The sequence below is a fragment of the Mus caroli genome, unplaced genomic scaffold (genome assembly GCF_978045245.1).
Source record: "Mus caroli unplaced genomic scaffold, Mus_caroli_1 scaffold_10, whole genome shotgun sequence".
In the NCBI taxonomy this organism is placed as follows: Eukaryota; Metazoa; Chordata; class Mammalia; order Rodentia; family Muridae; genus Mus; species Mus caroli.
Window position 1 is genome coordinate 71,796,339 of NW_028227265.1, and position 15,362 is coordinate 71,811,700.

Sequence of the window (15,362 nt, forward strand, 5' to 3'; positions counted from 1 at the left end):
CATGACCCCTGCTTTGCTGGGTTTAGTGGCAAAGTCTGAATCTCAGCCACAATTAACCCTACAGGGCAGCCACAGAAGTACTTTTGTTCACAATGAGACCTCTCTGCCTCAGAATGAATTTTCTCTTCTTTCGATAATATTCAAAATTGTTTCCTTCATAATACCTGGCTTTGTCCTCTCCACTCTACTTCTGTATTAAGTTCTCTCATCCATCTTTTTACTCAAAGACTAAATGAGAAGTGCTTCTGTCAGAAGAGTCCCTTTGAAACTAAATTAGTGCCTATTTCCCAAAGGAAATGATCGAGGTATCTAGGGCAATGCTGTTCATGCTGACACCAAAGAACATCCTGAACAAATAAAGGGAATGACTTCAAGAGTGAAAGGGGGCAGACATGGAGAGTGCACACCTAATAACTCCCCAAACACTGTGGCTGCAAAAGAAAGTGAAGAAAAAGGCATGAGCTGGGAAATTGTATGAGGAGAAGAGGCTGGCTTTTGAAGTGAAGGATGTTAAAACACTTTTGTTGATGACAGGGTAATTCAGACGAATATGTAACAGCAGGGTTTTACAGGAGGTACCCCTTGGAACAGATGAGAAATGTGGGGATCCACAGCCTCACGAGGTGCATGGATAGTTCATTAATTTTATAAGGAAGGGAACGGGAAGGAAAGAGGATGAAAAGAAGTGCTGACGGCATGCCAGTCTGATCCAAGTTACTTTCTAATAAAAAATGGAGGGTAGTCCTTTATATCAATTTTTGCTTCTCTTTCCTAAGTTGTCAGAACAACTATCTCTGAGAATGACTATGTCAGTGTCTTGAAGCAGTTCCTTTCTTGTTTTGCTCTAGCAATTTCTAAGTTTGGGGTTCTGTCAAATTAACAAGTTTCTGCATGGAAAACAACAACAACAACAACAACAAGAGTAAACAGAAAGGCTACAAGGTCAGAGAGAAGCCTTGCCAACCATTCATATGACAGAGAACTAAACCTTAGACTATATAAAGAATTTTTAAAAGTACCAATCAGGTAGTGCAATCAACAAGTAGGCAAAAGTGGACAGACACTTCCTAGTACCAATGGCCAATAAAATTGTGAAAAGTAATACTTCTATAGCCATCAGGGAAATCCATATCAAAGCTCATCAGTAATCACCCTAACAACAGTTATTAACTGATTATTTAACAAATGCAGGTGAAGCTGTGACAAAAGGAACCTTACACATTGTGATGTAAATGTAAATTATTTGGCCACTGGAAAATACAATGAAAGTTTCTCAGAAACTAGGAGTTGAGTTAGAATAGGCTATAACTCTTATATATACACATACCTACAAATATAGAGTCAAACAAGTCAATCAATATACAATGGGGGTATATAAATTCCCAGCTCATTGGAGCAGTATTCACAAAAGTGAAGTTACTAAATCAGTCTAGGAGTCCATGACCTGATGGATGAATACAGACACCGTCGTATACACACAAGACACAAGTACTCAGTCTTAAAGGAGAGCAAACTCATGACATCTTAAGAAATGTGGATGGAGCTAGAGTGACCTCTCTTTCCTAGCAGCCAGCCTAGCAACTCATGGTGCTATGAGAGCTAGTAATTATCAGGAGTAGGCGCCCAGTATGACACCAGTTTGATTTCTCATAATCCTGTGACAAAATGTGTGGGGCCTTCAGTCATAGGGCCTTACTCTCAAGTTCCAGTGATCAGCCAAGTAAAATGGTGGTAACTGTATTATTTGGGGAGATCTCTTAGAACCCCATGACAAACAACTTGAAGGGCAATAACCTACACCTGGTACTTGAGTTTTGTTTAATTATCAGTGGTTTCCATAAAGAGAATGCATGCCCTACTTCTGTGTTGTTGTAACTTCAATTAAACTATGTATTTTTATTCTTCTCTCATATTTCCCATCCCAATCAGAGTTGCCTTCGCTCCACTTCTTGCTTCAGGCTCTGTGAGCTCCTAGGAGTCCCACTTAGTTGAGTCTGTGAACCATGATCTTGTGGTGACCCCAATTCCCCCCCCCCATCTCCAACAATACTTCATCTCTTCTGCACTGTTCTCCTGGCTCTCCACGGTACTTGACTATAGGTCTCTGCACCTGTTCCCATCAGCTCCTGGATGATAACCCACTGATGGCAATCAAGCAAGGCACTGACCTATGTATATAGCAGAATATCATTAAGTATCATGTCATTGAACCTTTTCCCAGTCAATCCTCAATCCTGGGAATCTGAGTTGGCCAGCCTCTGGTTCATGACCATTCATGGAGCGTCAGTAGTGGGCTAAATCTCATAGCATGGAGCTCAAGTTGAACCAGGCTCTTGTTGGTCATTCCCATAAGCTCTGTGTCACATTATCAGAGTACATCTTGAAGGCAGGACATGTTATAGGTCAAAGGTTTTATGGCTGGGTCAATGTTCCAGTCCCTCTCCAGGCACCTTGCCTGGTTATAGAAGATGGATGGTTAAGGACTATACTCAACTCTATATGAAAATCAAAGCACCCAAGGTAGATAAGATAATCCTGTACAATAAAAGAACATCCGGAACTATCACCACCCCTAATTTAAAGCTGCATTACAAACCTACAGTAATAAAATCTCTCGTGGTATTAACATAAATACATACTAGTTGATCAATGGAATCTAATCAAAGACCCAGACATAAATCCACCCACCTGTGGATGCTTGATTTTTTTTATAAAGAAGCCAAAAATACACAATGGAAAAAAGAAAGCATCTTCAACAAATGGTGCTGATATACTTTTAAATTTTTAAAAACCTTGGTTGGTTTCAGATTAAGGTAGGAATTTCTTGAAGCTCTGTCTTTCCAATTCCTGGTGTATGAGTGGGGAAGCTGGAGTGATTCCAATTAACTAGCTCTCCGGGGTTTGCTGGGTTCAAGGTGGCTGTGTAAATGCTTGGGTGAGGACTTGGGACAGAAGACTGGGCAGACATGAGATCTCTAAACACTGATGGTCATTGGCAAAGTACTGGAGTGAGTGGGTAGGATGCAGGGAAGAAGAGAACTTACCACCAGCATCTGTGGATACAGCTGGTTGCTGAGGCTGGGTACCAGGAAAAGCTGCATAGGGGAGGACGAGGAGCCAATACAGGACTTGGCAAATGTCTGTGTTTTTAAGGCTTAAAATATCCCAGGCATTATTTTGCTGTGTGACACCAGGAAAAAATTTAAATTACCTGACACTCATTGTCATCATCTATTAGTAAGGATAATTTTCCTTATCCATGAAATGAAGATTAAATAATTAGCACATGAATGAATCTTAGAATAGTGGCTGGCATTATTGCAAGCACTCAATTTACGTGGACATGTTTATTATTGTGTTCATCCATTATGCTGTCAAATTTTATTGCTTATTATTCAGGAATCTGAGCCTCAGCTTTGGTCCTTTCAATATTCTCATTTATACATTCTGATCCAGGACAAAAATCTTGTGTGGTCCCCCTTTTGTGGGTCCCCCTTCCCTTTTTTCCCATTTCTTAATAGTGTTATCAAGAAATGGAACAATTCCTGGAGAGGACATATCGTTAGCAGCTCAATTCCCTTCAACAAGGGCAGACAAACCATTTCCTGCACGCCTCCTTCTATATTGCACTACAAGAATATCGTTAAGCACTGGGAGTTTCTGTGGCCTTGAAAACAGGACCAATTCCCAGATCTTTAATTTAGTTCTGCTCTCGAGTAAATTGAAATTTTGACACAGCATTTTTTTCTCACACCAACTGCTTAGTGGCATCCTTTCCAATTTATCTTTATTTATTGTGGAGTAAAGCCAAATTCCTGAGGTCTCTGGAGTTTTTTTGGTACTCATTGGTGACAATATTCAATCACCAGAATGAATGTTAATTTGCCATTATAGCGAGTGTAACTCTGTCCATGTAGCACTTCAGCCGGGTGATTTCAATAGATTCTTCAGAGAAGACAGATGAGAAGTAAGTCAGCGTTTCCTAGGTGTGCTTATATAGTTTCCATGCAAAGCCACAGGTGTTTTCAGGAAATGCAGAGGTTCACAGTCCCCATTTCTTCACTGCTCTATTATGTGAGAGATTTTCTTGGTTTTGTTGACTATGTCACCTACATTTTATGTTTCCTAAATATCTAAAGATTAATTTATAGTTTCTCGGGTCAATTGACTTGGATTTTTATCACATTAAATTTTTTAAAGATATTTTATAAATCCCTTGATTTTTGAGTTCCATGATACTCATGTATCTTGCTACTGTGATGTGTGCTCTTGCATCCGCTGAGCGGCTATGACTTCCTAGCTCACTGATGCTGCTCATAATTCCTAGTAATCGTCTGACACATGGCTAACATTCCTAGTCCACATTTTGTCTTAGGAAAACAAGTAACACAAACTCATTAATTGCATTGATGGGGGAAACATAACTCTAACTCTTGGTTTTATGAAATGTCATTATAGGAAACCAGCTCACAAAAGGCCACTTAACCTACTTGTGAATGTGTATATAACAGGTACAAATAAACCATCCATTCGCATCAGCCTTGCTGTAATAATGCAACAAAAATCAGTTTGAAAATCACACCACGTGGTATTATGCAAACTACAATACAGAAATGTTGAAATGCCTGGAAATTTTTGACACTTAAGAATGTGATTTTGCCTGTGAGGACTTTAGAAAGTAGAAGCACAAATAAAGCTGGCACTCTAGATACATTTCTTTTGATAAAGTCATTTTTAGAGCCTCTACCTTATGTCTCAAGATAGGCAATCTTGTAAAATGAGATTTGAGGAAAGTCTTAATGACGAGTGGAATTACTGGAAGATACAAAGTGAGTTTGCTTAGAATCAGAAGATAACAAGATATTTAAAAGACACATTCCTAAAAACAGAAATTAACTTTAAAAAGCTAATTAGATACAAAGTGTCATTTAGCTCCCTGATAAAATTGGTAAGAGTCACCAGATAGATGAAGGTATCTAAGATGAGAGGAAGGAAGGTGGGCACAGAGGATTTGGCACAGACATATGGAAAGCAGTTTTTATTAACTCTGTTGTAATAAGAAGTGTATTTTCGAATATTGTGCTCCTTGATCATTTATTCTGCAAATTCTGGAGTCTTTCTTATTAATTGTTTTAATCTGAAGCTTTAATTACTGTATCATTTCTTATTTTGATAGATATATACTATATTGAAAGTATTTTGTCAACATTTAGACTTTTTTACAGAATAACTGTCACTTAGTAGGTCATCTTTCGTCCATGTACAAATAAAATTGTTTAGAGTCATGTCATACACAGAGTCATCTGGATATTAGAGCTGAGTGGATACCTTTGTATGCTGATGGTGGCAACTGAAAGTGGTGTGCCTACTATGGAAAAGTAGCAATATGGTGGATCTTCAAAATACTAACACTAGAGGTATATGTGACCCAGCTCTTCTGCTTCCATAGCAACCTCATCCACAACGGACAAAAGGTGGAAGTCATCCAAAGAGTCACCAACTGATGAATGGATAACCAAAATATGTAGAATATAAACAAAATTGAATAATATTTATTCTTTATAGAATGAGGAGAGAGCCTTGGAGTAGAGACCTTACCTGGCACTAAGAACACCCTGAGTTCTTCACTTCTTCTAGCATAGAAACTGTGTATTGTTCATGATAGATAGATAGATAGATAGATAGATAGATAGATAGATAGATAGATAATTGATATATAGGTTAGATGATAGATAGATAGATAGATAGATAGATAGATAGATAGATAGATAGATAGATTATGACACATACTGCAGAATGAATGAACTCTGGGGATTAAACAAGAATTAAACAAGACAGTCATCAAAAAAGTACCTTATGATTCTAGTTATTACTCATATATAATTGTCAAACATATAAAAACAGAAAATAAAACAGTGGTTTCCCAGGGATGGGAAGAAGGAATATAGTCATTTATTGTTTTATTGGAAAATAAGATGAAAAACTTGTAGAGGTTGATTCCACAAAAATCTGAACATTGCACTTTAAATTATTTAGCTATTAAGCTTTGTTGTATGCGCTTTATAATTCTAACTAAAATGGGTAAAAATAAAAGGCCATATGTAGGCATATGTGAATTTGTTCTAGCATATCAACAATGATTCAAATATTAAATTGTATTGTATTGTATTGTATTGGTTTTTATTCTTTAAATTAAAAAGCTATATTGGGGTAGACAAAGGGTTCAATGGTTAAGAGCACTTAATCGTGAAGACTGGAGCTTGTATCTGAGTGCATAAGTCAGATGATTCACAAACATTGTATCTCCAGCTAAATGGCTCTGATACTCTCTTCTGGCCTCCATAGGTATCCATACACACGTGCGCATACACAAACACAAGCATACATAAAAACACAAGCACATGCACATAAATAAATGAATCCTTTTTTTAAATGTACTATGTGTTCTAGTTTTGTAAAATTAAAAGGTTTTTATTCTAGTCTGGACTGTCAGCTCCACTATTAGAGAATGACTAAGCTTCCAGGATACATACCCTCTTGGCAGCTCACAAGCGGCTGCGACTCCACTATGAGGGGATCCGCCGCCCTCTTCAGGCCTCTGAGGGAATTACATGCATATGGTATAGAAACATAAAATGTAGACAAACTGACGAGGCACACAAAATAATAATAGAGTTTAACAACATGATAATAAATAATAATAATAAGAGTTTTGTAGTGATTTCAGAATGCAGCATCACTGGCCTAATTCTGACATTTTTCAAGATCAAACAGTATGACTGTTTTTGACCTCTGACTTTGCCCCTGCTCATTGGAAGATATTGAAATTTGAACACGTGAACTGAATTACAAATGATGTACGTAAACTGCTTTCCTATTCTATCACAATAAGGAGACTATTTTAAGTACAAAACTAGAACTAAATTATTAAAAAAGAGATATGTTTTATTGTAAGAATTCATACACACATTCATAACATTTAGAAACAATGTTTCATAGAAAAACTTCTGCAACATACCCATTTTCCATTTTCAGCTGTTCCCCTTTTACCAGGCAACAATTACAGAATCAGAATAAAGTAAGTAAATTCAGGACTTCAAGAAAATGAAAAGTTCACACTATAGGTTAATTTCAACAGAACAATCATAAGCTATAAATTACGCTAAGATTTCTTTAGTTTTATATAAAAGCTTATGAGATGTCATAATTGCAAATGTGAATTGTGTGACAAATATTTGTAATTGAAGACAAAGCTCATTTTTAAGTAGCTCTTAAGAATGTTCTGAGAAAAGGGAAAATAGTGCTTAAATAGTCCCATTGTATGTTGTGTGCAGTACCTTATCGATATTTAAAGTAAGTGATAAATACACAAGTTAAATTTGTAATAAGTGAGCTGCAATAAATTACATTATAAACATGCTACATATTTTACAGAATCAGTTTTTGCATTCTTCTCAAAATGCCAAAATGTTATTGTATAAAGTAATAATCTACTACATTGCCTGCAAAACACATTGCAAGATTATATGTTCTGTCATTAGTTTTCCATTACTGTGAGGAAACGCCATGATCAGAAGCAGCTTAGGGAGGGAAAGTTTTCTTTCACCTTACAGTTTGATCCATCGTGGAGGGAAGTCAGGGCCAGCCTGGGCTATATGCAAGCTAATTTCAACAATAACAGACTTGGGACTAGTTAAAGGAAAGGTAGGCTGTACCGGGTATGCTTTAGTCTACCGTGGGGAATTACACATCTGCTTCCTCTAGAGCTCTCTGGGCCTTAGTACAGATGCCAAGTGTTTGAAAACTGCCAGCTACAGTGTTCAGGAGCGTGTTGTTGTGAAGTCGTCATGACTCTATGTCAAGAACTATGAAGAATATGAGGTTTTCAGATTTACAAGTTATTGTCCCATGGTTTAGTGGATACAAACAAGGATCATGACATTCCAAGGCCTGAGATAATGGATTTTATTACACAAGAAGCCGTTTTTACCTTTCAGTCTTTTCCTGCATATCTGTAATCAGGGTTAATCAGGAACAGATGCAGCATGAAAAGGCCAAGACTATCACAAACCACCAAGCCTATAACAATCATGTTTATTACATAACAAGCAATATAAGTAACAAGAAGATTATTTCAGTCCTCCCATCCCCCACGTCGCTTGGGAGAGATACAGGTGTATATAGTTGAATTCCTACACAAGCAGTTTTTGAGTTTGTTTATTGTTTTTGTTATAAACATTAGTATTAATTTTGTTTCTTGAGAACTTCACAGATGTCTATAATGTATGCAGTTACTCTCTCCTTTCTATCCTTTTTTAAAATCCCTCTCACCCCTATCAACCTCTTCTCGCATCTGCAAGTTCCTACCCTACCTTTGTAATATTTTTGTGACCCAGTATGTTGAGCCAGGTCCATTTATGTAACCATGGATCTCAAACTACCTACTGGAACCTGGTGATGATACCTCCAGCCAATTTTGCTTTGTTTTATTTTATTTGTTCAGGGTCGTTTAAGCCACCTTGGTCTTTTGTATTTCATACTAACTTAGGATTTGTTGTGTTTTGTTTTTCAAATTATGTGCAGAATCATGTTGCCATTATTAATCCTACCAGCCAGTGACCATGACAGGCTTTCTGCTGAGGTTTTACACAGCTTATTGAGCTGTTCTTTACCAGCATTTTTGTTTTTGGATTTGGGGGTTTTGTCAGCAATATTATCAATTTATTGGCTTTATTTTCATACCTTGGATTTACTGACTCATTTGTCTCTTTGTTTTGATTGCTTGGAATATAGCCATGACTTCTTTGAGTTGTTTGAACATACTTATAATCATTCTTTTGAATTCTTTTCCTGGAAGTTCTTCTAGGCAATTTTCATTGCATGTCAGTATTATAAGATGGATGGTTTGTGGAAGTCTTGGTTTCTCAGGTTGTCTCCATCTCTGGAATACTTATTCTTGCTAGAGATATGCAGAAAAAGATTGAAAGGTAAAAATAAATAAATAATAGCATACTGCATTCTAAAACATGTTTGGTGACTATTAGGCTACACTTGTCAGAAATTCCAGAAAAATCCTCACAGTATCTTTCTTAATTAGGACAGCCATTGCTATAATGAAGCACCATGACCAAAAGCAACTTGTGGAGGAAAGAATGTATTTCACCCATATTTCCATATGACAGTTCATCATCAAACTCAGTAAGGGAAGGAACTCAAGCAGGGCAGAAAATTGGAGGCAGGAGCTGATCCAGAGGCCATGGATGGGTGCCGTTTACTGGCTTGTTCTCCATGGTTTGCTCAGGCTGCTTTCTTATAGAACCCAAGGCCACAGTCCAAAGTTGCACCATCCACAATGAACTGGGCCCTTCCCATCAATCACTACTTAAGAAAATGCCCTACAGCCAAACATTAGATGGAGCTCTTCTGAGAATTTGCAGAACCAGCTCTTGTGGACGAGTTAGGGAAGTGACTGACAGACCCATAGAAAAAGACCAATAGAGTCAACTAACCTGGACCCTTGGGGGCTCCCAAAGACTAAGTCACCAGCCAAAGAGCATGCATGGGCTGGACCTAGCCCCTCCATCCCCCAACACACAACATATATAGCAGATGTGTAGCTTGGTCTTCATACTGCCCCAAAACAGTGGGAGTAGGGGCTGTCCTTGACTCTAATGCCTGCCTGTGGATCCTGCTTCCCTAACTGGGCCGCCTTGTCTGGCCTCAGTGGGGTAAGAAGGACCTAGTCCTAAAATAGCTTGATATGCCAGGGTTGATGGTACTCAGGGACCTCCCCCTTCTCAGAGGAGTAGGGGAGGAGTGGGGGAGGAGCTGTGTGAGAGGGAATTGGGAGGAGAGGGGGCTGTAATGGGATGCAAAGTAAAGGGATGCAAAGTAAAGGGATGCAAAGTAAATAAATACAAGATAGAAAAATACCCTACAGGTTTGTCCAATCTTACGGGGGCATTTACTTAACTGAGGTTCCTTCCTCTCAGATGACTTCAGCTTGTGTCAAGTTGACATAAAAATGAGACAGTTATACATGGACTAGTAACAGCAGTGAATAAAAATATAAAAGTACATATCGCACAAAAGCGTCACCAAATGTACCCATTTGCACTTAAAAAAACTGAAAGACTGGAGTAATTTTAAAACCAATAGAAAATATCTTTTCATATAAATAGGGGTTCTAAATTTTATTTTATTTCTACAGTTTGCTTCTAATTAAGGAAGAAACATGTCCAATTTTGAAAAATGAAAATGATTTCCAAATCTTAGATGGCAACATTCAAAATGAGCATGTAGGATTTCTTTTGCCTTTCTTTTCCCCATTTAATTCAACACCAAGTCAGTCACATTTCCAGTTCAAATTAGAAGCCAGAACTGGATTTAATTCTCAATTCTCTGTTTCCTTGTACGGGGGGAAGCTGGGTGGTTCTTACTGATTTGACAGATCAGACTTGTGTTACATGTACCACTATTGGCACACGAAATAATGGGCAAAACTTTGCTGTAAAGATTCCCCTTGTCGAGAAGAGCCCATATGCCAGGATGTACTTCTGACTTTGCACAACAGGAACCAGAAGGCCAGTGCTCATCTTGGCAAGAGCTGACCAGGATTAACATGGTGGCCACTAGCCAGCAGTAACTGCATCACTGAGCTCTGCTGTACCATCACTGCTGTCTGCTGAATTCAAAGGATAACATTTTTAGTTTATGAAGCTTTGGGATAAATAAAAATACAAAAACCCCTAAGCATCAAATCTTATCAGTATCTTCCTCCAAATGAGGAGAACAGAAACATAGACTTTGTAAATGTTCCACTTGGATTCACCATTTGCATGTGCTCTGTGCACAGCATCCGGAAAGAACTCTGCTGTGACTAATGTTTGGCAATCTTCCTGTGTATTTTCTTTCCTTCCTAGAACACTTGAAGGATAAATTAGAAGATTACATGGCTCGGTTTTCCAAAGTGAGAATTGTGCGCACCAAGAAAAGGGAAGGGCTCATCCGGACCAGACTCCTGGGAGCTTCCGTGGCTAGAGGAGAGGTCCTGACCTTCCTAGACTCCCATTGTGAGGTCAATGTGAACTGGCTGCCCCCACTCCTCAGTGAGTATACATGTCACCATCCCTCTCAGTGGGGCAGAGTGGACCTGGGAAGCTGGGGAACTGGGCCCTGCAAATAGAGTGCAAAGTTTCTTCTGTAAATGTTGCACTCAGCAAAGGCTTGAGTTGGAACAGTATCTTACTCACTGCTGATCACAAGGAAGTATAATGGGAAAACTGTGTTAAACAGCACTTCAGATAGTACCAGCAGCAATCTAGCTTAAGGCTAAAATGGTTTCTTTTAGAGTATGTCTCTTCTTTCATTGAATTTATTGGGTAAACACTAAAGTAATGAAAAAAATCCTCAAACATTTTTAGTCATCTTATAACTACAATGAGATCAAAATACACATGCACGTGTGTATACATAAACACTAGCAATTATCACAAGACTGTTGAGAAGGAAAGAAAATTATTCTACCTCAGGATATAATCATTGAAGTGACTTGCCCTTTTTTAAAGATTTTTAAGGCCATTGTCCTTTTGTTTTTCCTTCTACTCCTAGTACTACCTACAGCCTTAAATGTATATATAACCTTCCATATCTCACAGACCCACTGAGCTGCTGTACGGGTCACGGTGTGTGTTAAATGCTCACTATGGCTAAGAGAAGAGAAGGGAGAAAGCCATGTCATCGCATGTCATCACATGTCATTATGTCATCACATGTCATCACATGTCATCACATCATTGCATGTCATCTCATGTCATCACATGTCATCACATCCCACTGAACCACTAGAAACATAAACAAGCTGGGCAGCATTCCAGCTGGAAACTCAAGCTGTGGCTCAAGTCAAGCCTGAGTATTGTTTTTTCTGTTAGTTTACAACAACATCAGGAAAGGGGATAAAATTTTCAATGTAAATAAAGAAAACATCTAATTAAAAAAAAAAAAAGATGGAACTTGGAAAAAAAAAAAAGGAAACCACCCACCCATTACTCCTAAGAAAGAAATTGTATACCTAAAAATATTCTTTGTAGAAAATCTTAGTATTCTCTTCAATGTCTCCAAAGGAAGTTTTGTTGTAATTGTTTCCCCGGCTTCAGAAATAATGCCTGTGACAATCACCTTCACAACAACCACCTCAGAAAGAGTGCTCCGTTACTGATTATTGTGTGGGATTTCAGCTTCAACCAGCCACGCTCCACCAGTAAAACAAGAGAGAGGGCACAGTGAAAACACAACACCCAGCAATAAACACCCTCTACCACATCACCCAGTCCATATACCTCGACTGCCCAGTCTTCTAAATCAACAGGATCCCAATGCTTCAACAGTCAGAGACTCTTTTGAGCCACTAATTAAAAATGCTTTGTCCAAGGACACAGACATTTAGAGTTTCATTAGCAACAACAAGAGTCCCTCATACTGAATTTGGCCCATATTCTGTTGAATGTTCAAGCAAGTTAGCAAAAGGCTGCAATTCTGTATGAACCAAACAGTCCCTAAATGCCAATGATAAAATCTCTAGGAGTCATAGGGATGGGGTAGGGGTGGGGGTGGGGTGGAGGTCGGAGTGAGGAAAAAGAGAGTAAGCAACACCCACAGCCCACTCTTTCTCATTAAAGTATTTCATTTCCTGTGGGCCTGATGGATAAAAAATGATTCAAGCTTGGGATGCTATCTTGTTTTTTCCCCTCTCTTAGTATCCTGATACATCATCCAAAATGAAGAAACAGGAGGAGCCACATAGCTTCTTGGTTCATTTTTCACCTTGGGGATTATACCTGAATTTCAATTTCCTATTGAGCCTGTTTGTTTGATCGCTGGAAATTGAAACGTAGGCACAAGGCTTGGATGAAAAATTAGTCATGCAGCTTTCACCCCAAGCTAGTGCAGCTGGATGGGAGCGGAGAGGAAATTTGAAGGAAGCGTTGACAGTTAATTTAACAGACTCGTTCTCTTTGGATCACCTTGGGACTCCTTGTTGGTCAAGGAACTTGTAAATCAGGCTGGTTCTGAATGTGATGGAAGAAAGTCACTGAAACCATGCTCCTAAAACCTGCAGAGGTGATGGACAGAATGTTTTCAACCTTACTCTGATAGTCCTCACCTCTGGGAAAACGCCACTTAGATAAAAACCAAAGCTCATAATAAGGCTTGCCCTGCTGAGACTGGGACTCAGAGAGCCCATTAGGAAGGTTACCTTGAAATAGTGTATCTGGTATCTTTGTATCAAATTAGCTGGCAATAAGATACATATAATCCCCAGGCTGTCTGAGGCTCCCTGGGGTTAGGGCGTTTGAAACCACCTCCTTTTCCACACTCCAGCATTCTGTATCCCCCTGACCACTGTTCTGTCTTATTTTTCACCTTGTAAATCACTATGGGATTTAGTCATTTATTATATTTTCTAGTTTTTTGCTCCATTCCTGACTACAGTGGTGTTTGTGGAATTGTTCTCTATGGTAGCCACACAACTTAGAAAAAAATTATTGGCCTACTTATGATTCAGTTGATAACTATTATAACAAAAATGAATGAGTGAATGAATGAATGAGCACGTGTAAAAGCAAGGGAAATGCCCTATGGGATATTTTTTTCTTCCCACACAGTGTTTTATCAGTGTGATAAAAAATATCACCTGTTATTATAGCCAGTAAAACCTTTTGCTTCCTGCCCCATGCCAAGCAGAAACATGCAAAGTAAATAGGCAGTTTCCACCCTGTAAGAGCTGATCTCACACACATTGCACTGGCTTCATGATCTCTGAGGGGAAAAAGCACACAGACATAACCCACCCCCATAATATTCCTAAATGATATCTTTTGTTTAATGTCACACGCCACATCCAAAGGTCTTCTAAATAACAAGAGAGCAGGTGTTCGTCCTTTAACATCCTACTTGTCAGACAGCAGTGTTGTAATAAATTGATTAAATGCATGTTCTTGAGGGGGAAAAAAAGATACTCCACATATTGCTATTCTACGTGTACAAAAATAAACAAATTCCAGTTTCCTGTGGTGCCTGTTAATTCGATCCCAATTAAAGTGTCTGGATAGAAAAGCAAGATGCTAGAACAAGGAGAAAAAGAAGAGTCACCTGTCAGTAGGACAAGCACCATGGCAACCCAGAAAGGCAGGTTTGGGAACTGGAGTTAAACAGGGGCGGTGTCCTGATTATTATTCCCCAAAGCTAAGTCCTCCCTGACAAGTTGACTTCTCTGAGCTCAGTTTTCCTACATCTAAATAGAATGACAACAACAGTCACTTTCCAGGGATAGTGGAAGTATTAGAAAGAACATGGATATGAATCATCCTGTAACTGCTGGGGGATTTTACAGCAGCATCCTAGCAATAGTATTGTATCATCTAATGGTGTTTTTTAATTTGATGGGAAAAAGATAAATGTACACAATCTTGATAAGTAGAGTCAGTCTTAAAGAATAGTGGCTCAAGGAATTCTCCTCCAAACTTGACAGCAAAGAATTTTATATATGATCTGTTGTCATTAGTGGGAGGAGGGGGAGCAGCCATCATGACTGTTTTATGATTAGATGCTATAAAAACCATGAAGTTTAAATATTTACATTTTGGAACCTTCAGAAAGCAGGCCGGTATTTTCTCAGCAGGCTTCAGCTGTATGCTTGGAGGAGCACAAGTACTGTTTATACTCTGTGCATGTTGGAGGCACGTTAAAATGACAGATTGGGGACAGGTCAGAGCAAAAATGTGACAGAGTCGAGCTAAATGGACTTCTGCAAGTCTCTCTGGGACATAACTTTCTTAAAGGGAAATATAACAACTCTAATTGTACCTAATCAGTGTCCCATCATGTTAAGGCTGATGCTCTGCGATTCCTGCAAAGTGCTCTAATGACGACAGGGAGACGCCAAGGCTGCAAGTGTTATGCATTAAAAGGAGCTGTAGGCTGCTCTTTGCTAGAAAATGATAGATGACCTAGGCAAGCATGTCATTTCCTATTTTGTGCTTTCATTTTTCAGACCAAATTGCACTAAACCACAAAACCATCGTGTGTCCCATGATCGATGTCATTGACCACAATCACTTTGGGTATGAGGCACAAGCTGGGGATGCCATGCGAGGAGCCTTCGACTGGGAAATGTACTACAAAAGAATTCCCATCCCTCCAGAGCTCCAGAGGGCTGATCCCAGCGACCCTTTTGAGTGAGTAGCAGCTGAGGGAGGGGTGAAGGGAGAGAGGGCAGATAACAGGTGACGCCTCTTGCATGTCAAACTCAGGACCCCTGAGGACAATTATCTCTGATGAAATGTAACAAGACAGGTGGTAAC

The 15,362-nt window shown here is 39.0% G+C and overlaps 1 protein-coding gene across 1 annotated transcript in view; it reads left to right on the forward strand.

The window, feature by feature from the left end:
* Galntl6 (polypeptide N-acetylgalactosaminyltransferase like 6) overlaps window positions 1-15,362 on the forward strand; it is a 1,086,926-nt gene that overhangs the window by 893,552 nt on the left and 178,012 nt on the right. The window contains exons 6-7 of the mRNA XM_021169756.3: window positions 10,923-11,108; window positions 15,053-15,236. Coding sequence (XP_021025415.2) covers window positions 10,923-11,108; window positions 15,053-15,236 — 370 coding nt within the window. The remainder of the gene's footprint in view (window positions 1-10,922; window positions 11,109-15,052; window positions 15,237-15,362) is intronic.